The 14,144-nt window shown below is 37.9% G+C and overlaps 1 protein-coding gene across 1 annotated transcript; it reads right to left on the bottom strand.

The window, feature by feature from the left end:
• Positions 1-1,224: 1,224 nt before the first annotated feature.
• LOC140227948 (uncharacterized) lies at positions 1,225-12,980 on the bottom strand. Its single transcript, XM_072308332.1, has 8 exons — positions 12,796-12,980; positions 11,119-11,174; positions 10,498-10,555; positions 8,251-9,541; positions 7,609-7,711; positions 6,694-7,052; positions 4,255-5,682; positions 1,225-3,653 (listed from the first exon to the last, which is right to left on the bottom strand). The coding sequence occupies exons 1-8, from the start codon at positions 12,978-12,980 to the stop codon at positions 3,525-3,527; spliced, it is 3,609 nt and encodes a 1,202-aa protein (XP_072164433.1). The 3' UTR covers positions 1,225-3,524.
• Positions 12,981-14,144: the final 1,164 nt, after the last annotated feature.

Here is a 14,144-nt window from a genome sequence, read left to right as displayed (position 1 = left end):
TGATTTTCCCCCGATTTTTCCCCTTTCTTTCTTTTTTTTTTTTTGATTTTTTTTTTCACGATCAAAAAGTGTGTGGGGGGGGGGCTACAGCCCCCCCCCCCCCCCCCCCCCCGCTTCCGCGGCCCCTGTTAATGATGTTCACATTAAAGGGTGTGTACAGTTCTGGTCGAGGTGAGGATTTAGCTTTTAACGTTTTGTGAGATATTCAGAAACCACTCTATGAGATGTCAAAGAGCATGCAGTTCTAAGGGGTATCAAAAGTTTATTCGATGAAAATCGGTTTTGAAATGGCTGAGATATTCAAAAACAAGGTGAAACAAAGAGATCCTAATAAAGTTGGGGCATGTCGCCTTTTATTATTAGCACTTTTTTGGATATCTCTGCCATTTGAAAACCAATTTTCATCAAATAAACGTTGAATCCTGCTTAAAATTACATGCTCTTTCATATTTCACAAGAGGCTTTTCATTATCTCACTTACGAATGTTCAAAACATGAATCCCCACCTCAACCAGTACTGTACAGTCCCTTTAAAAGAATGATTGTCAATTCAGTAATTTCTACCATGTGCAACAACTTATATCAACAGTAGACATTCTTAACTGAAGTAATAACTGCAAATGACACTGGTTTTATCATTACTTTTATTATTATTATTATTACTATTACTACTACTACTACTACTACTACTACTACTACTACTACCACCACCACCACCACCACCACCACTACTACTACTACTAGTGTACTACTACTACCATATACTACTACCACTTTGAAATATGTGGCACTTGACTTTTCCCCTGGTATTTTTTTTTTGCATGAACAAATTTTGTCTACTTAATCTAACCTCCCTCTGCCATCACCCCCAGGCTGCCTACATCAAGTTACAGCTGAAACTGCCAATTCTAGCCAAAGCTTAGTTATCTTTGACTTTTGGCCTTCAGGGATCTTGCCCATAAGCAAATAAGCACATCTTCAACTCATCAAGCATAACTGGACCAGATACAAAGAAAACCCATTGGGATTTTTTTCTTTGAAAATTACAATAACAAGATGTGGGATGGACTGAATGATGGGCAAGCAACCTGAAAACCTACCAGGGTGTCTTTTACACTCTTCAAGGAAAGGGTAAAACAAAAACATGAATGACAAATTCAAACACTCAAATCACAGGAAATAACTCATCCATTCATTAGGAAGACAACTGTTAGACATCTCAGATAGTGAAGAAAAAGGAAGAAAATTTACTGAATACCTGAATTCACTTCACCTTGCCAAATCTGTACCCAGATTTAGCTAACATCTTATTCTACATTTTGATAAATGTTTGTTCTCGATATGATATGTACTGATGCAATTTGTTTAGATAATGGTTCTTTTCTTTCATCTCTTTTGTGATATTGAATCAGTCGTTCCACATGGCTTACTCCAGGAAATAAGCCTACGGTAAGCCGATTTCAACTATGCCTCACTCAACCACTGATCAGTGCACTCAACTGAGCCTGAAGTTTGTCGCCCTCTGCTGGTAATGTACAGAGAGTTTACAGGATAACGGCTTTCACATTACAGTACAAAGCATCCTGAAAACGTGGACACACATTATACACTGTACTCATATAACATACAAATGACATTAACAATTTGAATTCACTGTGTCAGAACAACACATTAAAGACATCGAATCTGAAATCTGACCAACAGGCCTTACTGCATGAGTATGTGTAACTGAATTAATTACACCCGAACAATCGAACTTTTCCAGTGCATGATAAAAATAGTGATACATGCTTTGAAACCTTCACAAAACCAAGTTCAAAATCATTATCTTCTTCTGAAGAGCATATCAATCATGTATCATACATCAATCAGGAGAGATAACTATATTCAACATATTACCTGGTTCAAATCATATCGATTTTTTTTTTAAATCTATTAATATAGGCACAGGTTACTTTGCAGACATACTACATAATTATGAATTTTGACCAGACTTGCCTCATATCAACAACAACCAAATAGAGTAAGCCAAAAAGCAATTGTTGCCAAATTTTCAGAATACATGTACTGGATATGACTTCTGCTACACGAGGAAATCCATTACAAAGAGAATGTTGTAACAAATCACTACACAACATATAATTGATCGTTCAACACAGCCACACAGTTTGACCAAATGGCAACACTAGTTCAAAGTTTCATTCATTGTTTACTGTACTTTCCTTCTTCAATAATCATCTTAATAAAACTGCCAATATAACATTGTTTAGGAAGTGGCGTTCTTATTTTCATAAAAATTTGTCATGTATAACAATGTCATTGGACTTTTTCCAAATATCTCTGTATGACACAAGATTTGCATAAGAATGCTCACTTGTGGGGGGGGGGGGTATCTAGATTTAGAAGACATTATAAACAAGGTAATTTTACAAAACATTATTACCAACATCTGTAGAGTTTCGAAGACAGCACATTGTACCAGCATACATGTACAAGCTTAACTTCATAATATTGTTAAACAGATACACTATATGACCATGCATATTTACTAGATCATGATCAGTGATGCAAATCAGAGTGATGTTACTTTTGATATATTTGTATACTGTGGAAAAAGGGTAAACCAGTTCTATGGGACTCAAATTTGTGTTGCATTTAATCTAATCTTTTGAGAACAATGTACTTGCTGCATCATCAACTAAACTAAATGTGTCGGCAGTCATTCTAACAAAAGCCTCATTTTCACACATGCATCTCTAAATTGGACCAAAAAGCATACTACCTTATGGCACTTTGAACTACAACAAGAAGCTGGCATATCAAACTCAATGAAATATCAACAACCTTAATATTAAAGTCACATTCTTTTCACTAAAAATGTTCTGGCAAATACTGTAAAAGTGGATATTTTCGCATAAGTAATTTTTGGAACTTGGCTGGGTAAGATGGATTTTGAGTGTTTTTAATTCCACGGAATCAGGACATTAACTACTGGAACATATGGCATACAAAAATATTTGCGTGCTTCTATTTCACGCTAGCGTCTGGTTGCACGAAATGCATGAAAATTTTCATACCGCGGGAAAATTCCACTTTTACAATAGTATCAAGAACTATTCATACAAGATGATTCTCAAAACAAATTTGGGATTGATTGCAATGAACATGTCCCCTACATAGGGCCAAGAATCGAGTAGTATGAATAAACCCCCAGCAGAGACCCAAAACTTGTCAAAATAACAAAAGGCTTCAAGCTGATCGAAGTGATTGTACAGCAGATTCTTAATTTGTTTGTAAGTTGAAGAGCTTTACTTGCAGGAAAAGCTTTCGAATTGGTAACTTATCTAGTATCTGAGATTTAGAAAAACAAATCTAACCAATAACTTCAGTCATTAAGTTATACTTTGTGAATGAGAGTCTGTATGTGCATCGAAGGCTACACATCTTCGCAAGCGTCAGCACTACAGTCGTTTGAACATGAAAATGAATCCTTCTTGATAATCTAAAATAAGGGCTATTCACTTCTACCACACGTTGATGTCTTCAAACAAACCTCCAGGGAACTCAAGGTCGATGATATCATCATTTGTCCAAAATTCTCTGGGCAGAACCTGGGTGTAAGGAAAGAGCTCATTTTCATCGATGAGATAGACCTGAAAAAAACAAAAGAAGAAGTAGAAGGGCTCGCTGTAAAGGTAACAGGTATGGTAAAGGTATTTAAAACAATACCATAAACATTTACATAGCAACAATGGTGAACACAGCATACAATGATAAACATGCAGAGATCAGAGCATAAGATACGACTTCTACTTAGATGGCACCACAACATATCATTTTACACTACTGCGCCTTGTAACATACAATGTTCAATACGTTGGAGTTTATAGATTAAATTCATGGACATTTACAGTTTGTGCATATTTCTATGAAATCGAACACAGCCATGTAATATGCATATCATCTTTATCAATTCCATTGTAGCTTGGGTATACAGGCGACTCCCAATGTGTAGTTTCATTAAAACCATGTTCGTCACAGTGGGACTGCACTCTATTAGAATTGACCTGTTTACCAAAAAAAAAAAAAAAAAATGAAAGCACCTGGCTCAATCACAGAAACACTTAAAATATACATAAATGAATGAGCTGTCCTAATCGTGATAAGAGCAAGAGTCAATTGTATCGCCACAGCAAAATATGAATTAAGGAGAAGTCAGCATGAGCAAACATATATCCATAAAATAACACAAACCTTCTTTAGGGATGCCATGTCTGGCAGTTTAGAAGGCATGGCTTGGGTGCGGTGGCTATGCAGAGAAGTCCTGTCTTTCTCTTGGAGACTGGCAGTATTCTGCTGAATCGACATGCAGTAGATTGTCTCACTGTGTAACGATGTTGCAGTGGGTGCGTTGGTAGGTGCCTCAGTAGAGCACTTCTTCATACCAGTGCTATGTGATGCAAATCCTCGATATCCTGAGGTGTGTTTGCCGATGGTTCCATCACCTGACTCTCTTTCAGATTGCATCAATCGCTCTCCAGACCATTGTAAGGGCTCACAGGCTGATATCTTTTGAAGTGTTGTGACAGTCAAAGGGTGTATAGAGTCTGTGGACAAGAAACCTGCTTCCTTCGATTGTAGCCTGCCACCACTTCTGTTTTGTGCTGGTTGAACACTTGTATCTACGGCTGTTGAAGCTGCAGAGATAGGTACACCGCTGATGTTGGCTTCATTAGCCACTGCTGTAGATCCTGTGCTGGTTCTCAAGATGGAAATGGTCTTTGGATTTAGTCTGGCATTGTTATCAGGCGGTGAAAAGCTTGAAACATGCATTGTGCAGAATGCACTGTTTGAACTCATTGAAGTCTTGCTGACAGTTTGATGGCCAGCTGGACTTGGTAGAGTAACAAGTCTTGTTGCAATTGGTTTCAAGTACTCTTGGTCCAATTTTGCATTTGAAATGGGTGACTTTGTGTAATTGTCACTTGTAGAGGGGGACTTAGACATTTCCTCTGCAGTAGATGCTGATGATGCCTTGGAGAAAACTATTCCTAAGTGTGTTTTACTTGCACCAAGATGCTCCATACCACGGGCTGCAGTAGAACCTTTCCCCTCTGACATATTTCTTGTCACACCTCTACTTGAAATTCCAGGCTTTATTACACTCCTGTGTTGGTTTGTGTCCAATGAATGTATTGTTGGTGCTCTCATGCAGTCTCGTGAGTCCCCAGTAGGGACATCTACACCATGAGATGTGATGCTCCTTTGCTCTAGTTCTGCTTCATCCTCACTTGAAGAACATTCATCTGCCATTGGGAATGGACTACACCCATCTCCTCCTTCATTCACTGAATCTCCAGCCTCATCAGATATTGGAGTGACTGCCAGCTGTCCTTCTTCATGCAGGGCATTATAGGTGGAAGCCGGAAGGAGCCCCTTATCTTCACCTGTCTTTCCTACTGGGCACCTATCACCATAGTGCCGAGATGTGTCAATTGTACGATCAGACTCACTCCTGTTCCTATCTTCAGTGTTGGAGCTGTGTTCTTTTTCCTGAAGCATAGACATGAACCTGACCAACAGAGCCCCTGCAGATTCATCCAGAGTGGTCATGAGTTCCTTCAGCAAACTGCTCTGCCATCTCATGCTATCATCTCTGTCTGATGTTTGTGGTACAGACTGCTGGAATGAAACATTAGACAAATGAATAATAAACACAATAGACAGCAATTTCAAGGCCAAGGAAACGCAAAACACATGATCATTCACACTGAATGCACGCTTTTATGTTTCCAGTGGTGTTATCCACACTAGCTACTAGTATGATACTTGTCAAATGATGTAACAACAAACTGCACGTGCTGTAAAGATATTCCATTTTTTAACATAAGTAATATAAGTTTATACCTTATTAAAGGCATAATTTACCATTTGCAGATGAAACAGAAACCCAATATTAGTGCTTTAAAATTGTTCTAAAATGTGAGTTAGGGATAGAAACAACCACTGTAAAAATTTGAATCCATATAATCGATGTTAAGTATTGTTAAATACACAAAATGTGAACAATAGTTTTAATAAGAATGCTTCCAGACTAAACCGTATACAGTTATGGTTTATTGAGAAAAATGCTGATATCTCCTCGTATTTTAGGCTTTATTGCAAAAATTTCATATGGTAGGATGTTTTGTGATACAACAGACCTACTCATATGCATCAAATGTGATATCTTGAACATTTTTGAAATCACTGCTCCCAAAGGTAAACTGGACCTTTAAGAAGCCATTTTAGTAAACTGAAGTGCAACAGATAAAGCAAAAAGGCAATCAGTGACATTACTTCAAATTCCAGCTTGAAGCTCTGTTTTTTGTATGTTTGTGCGTTGTAGTTTTTTTAGCCCACTTTTGTGGTGCTATCTTCACGAGATATGAACATGGGGATATCTTAACCCAGAATACTAGTTCGTTTTAATGTGCACTTTTCTCATCTTGATCATTACCATAGCAATTCTGTGGTTCCAAAGGGACTAATTAGCAAGCAATCACTTTTATTTCTTAACATTTAACTACAGGGGAGTAATGTAACAGAAAGTAAGTGTCATTTTTATCATAGTGGAAGCAAATGCTGTAGATCATGTGCCAAAAAAAGGACAAAATGTGTAAATTTTACTACTGTTCAAAGTCTAAGGCTCACCACTAAACTTGTGACTTCACTGTTCTGTGTATGAGAAGAACATGCCCTCTTCGGTATTCCTCCCTCAAGTTCTCTTTTCCTCACTTCCTTTCTTGGACTGGACTTGAGCTTGAGGAGTATGGCTTGAAGAGTGCATGCAAGGCCTCTGTGCACTTTCAGCTGCCTGTAAAGACTCTGTTGCAGCTCCTCCACTTCACTCATCTCAGTGTGAAGGAACTTTCTGTGAGTCCCCTGACTGTGGATCAACCTGATGCTCTCAAGAGTTTGAAGTAGATCCTCCTTGATCTGGGTGATTTCATCTGTTATCTGCCGAAGAGTGTTGTGGGCACTACGCATTTGCTTTCCAATCCTAGTTCCCTCTAGAGAAATATGAACCATACCACATGACATTAATTCTCATTGTTTATATACCCATGCAGAGTCAAGCTCTGCCATTTCAAGCATTGTACTCTGTCTTTATAACAACTGATATATCAACACTCTTTTGCAAGAACTGTGTTTGTTTTCATGGAAGGTGTTGGATGTCTTTTAACTCTATATGCTGGTATGCCACAGTGTATCACCTTGATTTTGATGCCACACAATGCACATGAAACATCTGCATTATATATTGATGATACTCTTAGCCCATGCTCTTTTTAACCTCTGTAATCATTTGCATGTTAATAAGCACATTGTGAAATGACATAAATCATTACTACTGTTTTTTATGACTTTTTTTTTCTACAAAGACCGATACTTTTGTCTCTTTGATATATCTTCTTCGAACTCATGACGTAAAAAGGGAGACGTGGTGTATCCTTTGAGAGATTTGTATTTTGGATGATACATCTCTTAAAAGTAAATCACAAAATTTCCCCTCATCAGGATGTAAAACATTAAACACTGTAAAGCAGAAAATTTGTTGCAAAGTACCTTTACAGGATATCTCAGGCTGTCTGAGATCTTTCTCAATTTTTGCTTGGTTCCAAGACAATCTCTTCAGCCGCTTTGCCAGTGTTGTAATGTTGCTGTGAATCTGAAGGAAAAATAAATCAAAAAAGACGAAGACATGACATGATAGAAATGTTGTGTGCTATCATTTCACACACACCTAACACAAAGTAAGAACATAGACATTAAGCCAAAGAGTTTGCACTTACTGGTATTCTCATACAACAAATTTGCAAATTTGTAAATATGCATTTCTTGAATTTGGTTTAAATCTTCACAATGTCCGATAATATCCCAATACCTACCAGAGTAATTAGGAAGCATTTCTAGACACGAAAAAAATATTGAGAATCATATAGCTGGAAGACATTGCACAAAATAAACAAAATGGAATAAAGGCATTGCCAAAAACACTGCACTCTACGATTCTGACATCTTATATTCATTTCTTTCATTGGCTGATTTGAACATCTACCAGTAATTGTAATCTAGAAATAGGAGCCAGTTCTGCACCCATATACTATCTCACAAATGTTCAGACTCTACATTTGGTTATCTACTATTGAAATTGTCTTTATCATCAGTATATACTAGTAGAGCATCAGTAAACTAAAGAATACACACCAACTTGTCTGCTCTGCTGACTGCCGCATTCTGTCGCATACTCCTTGCTGAACCAGCTGTTGAACTTTGCTCAGTTGAAGAAACACCAAGTCTTCCAATTTCCTTCCTTTCATTAACCTTCTTCCTACATTTGGTAGCTTTGCTACAACAATCTTCCTTTACTTTTGCATCTTCTCTAGTGCTTGTACACTTTTTCCTTTTTCTTCCTCCAACACTTTTAGCCATTTGTCTTCCATTATCAACCTCGCCAATAGAGGAATCAGCAACATTTGTTTCTTCCTGATTTTGTTCTAAATGTTTATCAGCATCTTCTTTGCAATGATCAACCCTGCACGGTCCCGATGTGGACTTGAAACAGTTTTGAGACAATCCATTATCTGAGTTAAGAGCACTTAGGTCTGCCTCTTTATCCTCCAAACATTGTCTACTTTGCAGAGATGAGGTCAAACTATGTCCTTTTCCAGATTCATGGTATGAGGTTCCTGCCATGGACTTGGTCCTACCACCTTCTGTCCTCCCAAAAGCTATGCCATCTCCAGAACAATCTCCACTGATGCTAGGCGGTCCACTCATTTCTCCAACATCACAGTCTCTATTGTACCAGGTCTCCTTGGAAGAAGTCAGTGACTGATTATCCCCAAGTTTTAGCACATTATCCATAGAAGACTTGATGAAACTGGAGTCAGAAAACATGGAGGCGCTCCCATCAATCTGGGTTACATCATCTGAGTCCCACAGGACTGGGCCCCTCTCTGAGGTTGTGCTCTTAGTCATCTGCTTGGGAGAAGGAACTAGCTGATCTCCCCCATCCCGTGACTCTTTCTCAGAAGGCACTTCTGTGCACCTTATTTCATCAGAATTGAGATGTCTGTCTAAAGTTGGGTGACTAACTTTACTATCAGAGATAGCCATGTTACTATCACGAACAAGCTGTTGATGGAGCAGTCTTGGACACAAAAGGGCCTCACTGTCCACTGCAGGACATATTGGGTGGTCAGAGTCCTCATAAACATCAAACCTTTGTATCTGGTTTGACTCACTCACATTTTCTGTTCCTGGCAACTTTGCTTCTTCCACAACAACAGACACACCATCTGTTGCTCGCAGTGAGGGAGGTTTCAGGGGACTTGAAAGGGGCTCCTGGTTTGACACAATTTCATTGTCTTCTACAAGAATAGCTGCCTCAGATATGTGAGATCTCCATGTCAACTTTTGCACTTGGTTCCATGAAAACACTGGGCTGCCATTAGAAAGAGGCTTTTCTGCTTGTAAAAGAGCACCATCCTGGATTCTGAAAGCCAGTAATTATCAAATGAAAACAAGTCAACAGATATAAATCAACGGGGGAGTTCCTCAATAACCAAAATATCTGACCACAATTAAAATCATACTCTTTAGTAATTTCTTATAGAACTGACTTGAAATAGAACATTAAATTAGCATTACAAGCTTCCAAACAATGTCAGTACAAATGGTCTGCTATCTGTAAGTAGCAACAGCCAAAACTCTGGCCAAGATGAATTGTAGCTATGAGGATAGAATAAATGCCATGCCCATAGTCTGTGAAGTTCCAACTCACTGATGTCATCATTACTAGTTTGTAACTTGCACTGAAAATTGCCAGATTATCTGTTGTGCAGCAAAAGCAAGCAAACACAAAGAAACTGTTTTATAATAATGTTCCCAGTTTGACAAATTTCCACATGCTACCAGAGTCTCCAATATTGTGTAAATATGAAGCTAAGAAAAGGAACTAGAGTGAAAAATAAACACTAAATGCTACAAAAAGTGAAAATCTCTGAGTAACTGGTTATCATATGAGTATTTCTCAAAGACAGTTGTATTAGAATAAGCCATTCAGGAAACATTTCATCAGCATGGTGATATTTGCTCATAGATCTCTTGATATAGATTTCAAACACCATTCTTGAAATATTTTTATGCTGGATTTCTTTTCTTTTTTTTTCTTTTAATTTCTTTTCTTTTCTTTTCTTTTCTTTTCTTTTCTTTTCTTTTTGCATTTAAACATGAGCTTACAGCTTATCTGCAAAGTTTGATGATTTCTAACCCTAGTATTTTAAATAATGTCTTTAAGGGTTTATAAAAGTCAATGACAGTGGCCTGTTGTTAGAGTTTTCAAGACAGCTCGTACAATGCAGCATTTGCATTTAACTTTTCTATCTATACATGCAGTTGTATCTGACAACCAAATTGAAACAAAACATCATTTGTACACACACATCTCACCTTTTCACAGGTTCCAGAAGAGATTCTGAACAAGAAGTACTATCTAAGTTGTCTCCATCTAAGGGAATGAAAAAAACATTTAATAATCAGTCAAATGATCTTGGACCACATTGTTAGCTTCTTCAAACAATTTTTCCTTGGGGGAAAAAAAAAATCCATTGATTCATAGTGAGTACCTTTTCATTATACAGTATTCCTTTTACCTAAAAAAATAACCTGTCAGCTGTCCTTTCAGACTTCAGAGTAAAATGCTATGTAGCAAATGTACTAAGCTTGAAGTACCGATATGTAGATCATACAAAGCAATATATTTTAGAGAGGGTAATTACCCTCTTTATATAGTCTAAAATAAAAGGCAGTCTTTCTTGTAAACATTTAATGCATGCATTGAATATCTGGTGGCTGGTAGTCATAAGATCTACAATAAAAAGTTCTACGATGCATGCAATCCCCCCCCCCCCCCCTCCACTTTGTCATGATCAAGCTAGCTATTAAACTGATATCGGCATTTCCATTCATCACTATTGCAATATTGAATGCAATTTTGAGACCTTTGCATCATATTAACTCCAGCTATTCCTTCCACATCAGAATTTGTTGGTAAGAAAAGAGACATCTCACCATTTTCAGTGTGGTTCCCACCAGATGAACTGCAGGTTCCAAATTTTCTTGTCAGGCTACAGTACAAGGAACAAATGATGATGATGGTAATGATAACGCTATCAGTAACATTCTGAAAAAAAAAAAAGTCAAATGATATGCTCAAAAGAAATCAAATGGAAGTGCCAAGACATTATTAACGTGTTAGAATTCATGTTACAACATTATCATTTTTTTAGTTTATAAGTCAAACTAGGTTAACATGCACCAAACAAACGAGAAAAAAATCATTGAACACATTAAAAAGATTAAAATGTAATGAACCAATTGTTTGAACTGCAGATGTAATACAATGTATCTATAACAGTTGATAGATTCTAGTCAGATCTAACGTTAGATATTCTTAGTCTTACTTGATCTAGGGCCTAATGTTAGTTGTTGTTTGTTTGTTTTTCTCGCTCAGTTTGCTCCCCATTTTTATCAAAATTGGGTCTAGACTGGAGACTGGAGTGTTCGATTGACAGAAAATCTAAACGTTAGATTGTGTTCTACGTTACTTCATTCAACTACAACTAGACCAACTATTAAGTATTATGGACCTACTGCTAGTATGGTTGGGTGTTCATAATATCGGACACCTAACGTTTTTCTATCAATAGAAACGTGAAAAATCTCACAATTTGCCTGAAATTTTACTCACGTGTGGAGAAAATACTCCGGATTCACAAGCTCGCACTGAAAATGCGATCTGAGGTACGCGCTCTAGATGGCGGCTTCGAACGCGTGGGGTGTCATTTTTTCCGCACTCAGTTGCCGGGCTCATATCGACCGACCACCCCGCCCTCTATTGACAATACGTATAAAGCGTATTTAAACGCGTTTTTTCGACAAGCTGCTGTTTTTTTCTAGTCATAATTTTTTTCCCCAATAATATTTGAATATATTTTGAATCCTTCGATATTACTTTTGAAGGACTGTTTGATGAATTTGACTTGATTTTCATTAGGAAACTTTTCATCGTAATTGAAATAAATTAGATGAGTCGGTTTGTTTTTTCACATTCATTTCTCGTTTCTGCATCAACTCGTACGGTCGTAGCGGGCGACAAAATGTTTATGTCATGTGTATGTGTAACGTGTGTGCATGATGGTACAAGCGGCGGTGACAATTTTGCGGTCAAAATCGTCAAATTTATTACGGAAGGATACTCTGCATCTAACAACGAGTCAGCAAAGGTAGGCCTAGTTATATGTAGTTACACGATAAACCTTATTCGATTTTGCTACATTTCGGTAATTTAGAGGGAATACTTAGTTGTTTTCGCCACATTTTACTCGGTAGCGTAGCCCAGTGAAGAATCGAACACCGTTGCGCGTAGTCCCATGCGTACATTTTCTTTCTGTACGCGCAATGCCATTATAATGCGCGGTCGGTCGTTATGGACCCGGTCGGTGGGTTGGACCCCTACCATACTACTAGTACTAGATCTTTCTAGTAGCCCCTTGAACGTCTTGTGTTTCTTCTTCGGACTCAGTCTTTAGCCTAATTGAATTGTCACTGCTAAACTCATTCTGATTGTCAAGGTTCTCATTTTTACAAGTACATCTACATCATGTTGTACATGTAGGGTCTAGAGGTTTCTAACACTAATACTAAACACTTAGGCCTAGTTAACGTTAGTGATGTAAATTTACTTACAACTGAAGTCCATCGAGGAGCAACGGGGACGGCGTGCAGTCAGATTCAGTTGAGCCTGAAATGACGCTACTGGCAATGCTACTGCTGCTGCAACTGTTCTCCTCGGCAATTGTACTCGTACATTTGGAATCGAATGAAATTGTAGGAACTGACTGTGTTCCTGTTGAATCCTTTGATTCATCCATTTCATTTCTTCACAGTTGAATCGCCAATGTCCAAAGTCAGGACCAGTGAACTTTACCGAATCGGATACCTTGGCACATTGCACAAATGAAGATTGAAGTTCGCACAACTTTCGGCCGAGCTTGAACCACAGAACTCTACACACAGTGCGGCTTAACGAGCAGACGACATGTGACAGCTAGCTAGCAATGGTCACGGAATAAGATTTATTATTATTCTATACAAAAATTTGCCCATTTTTTATTTAAAAAATTATTTGCCATCAAAAATTTTGCTATGTATTACTTGACATATTTTATTTATACTTTATACATCATTTATTAGATAAATGCAATACAAGGAAACATAATAGTGTCATAATAGTGAACAAGGTGACACCAAAAACGCGACTGCTGAGCGAAAGTTCGTCTAGAGTTCTAGTCTAGATCTAAATTCAAACGACCGGCAACAGCTAACAGGTAAGCAGTGTTAATGATACATATGTTAATAATCTCTATGCCACTAGAAGAGCATTATTCCTCAACAAACTTTTTGCAATTGAGAAATAAAGCACACGGATGTACTCATAAAATTAACTCAACTAGACACCAAAAATGATCACTTGCAAGTGTGAACTAGCTATATTTGCGTAGTCCCACATGCTTCCTTATGTGTATTGTGACTCGTTACTTGTAATTATGTGTAGACCCCGTGAGGCTGTGGCTGGCTGTAGACTGTCGAGCTGTCTTGTGTTAGACTCTTCTTCTTCTTCTTCTTCTTCTTCTATAATCTTCAAAGGGCTATAAAATACAGCCTATCACGAAGATGAATACAACTTGTGTACACGATGAGAGGAGGGGTGTGGGCTTAATCACAAGGTGTGATTTTAAGGTGCCCAGGTGGGTCATTAACTTAATAAGAGCTCCTTATTAAGGAGCTCCTTATTAAGGAGCTCCTCAGGTGAGACTGCACAAACTACAGTACAGACTACACAGTCACAGAGCTTGGAAGTTTGTTCCACTCAGATATGGATCTCTGGGCAAATGCAAATTTGTCGATGTTGCCCCTGGGACGGTATGTTTGGAAGCACATGTCGTGATTTTTCCTAGTTTTAGACGAGTTGATTGTGAAAAATGTATCTGGATGAATTGCAACGAAGTCGTTCATGTCAGATTCTGTACACCATC

Source organism: Diadema setosum, chromosome 4, assembly GCF_964275005.1.
Source record: "Diadema setosum chromosome 4, eeDiaSeto1, whole genome shotgun sequence".
NCBI lineage: Eukaryota > Metazoa > Echinodermata > Echinoidea > Diadematoida > Diadematidae > Diadema > Diadema setosum.
Note: the sequence above shows the minus strand (reverse complement) of the source record. Positions and strands in the feature narration are given on the sequence as shown.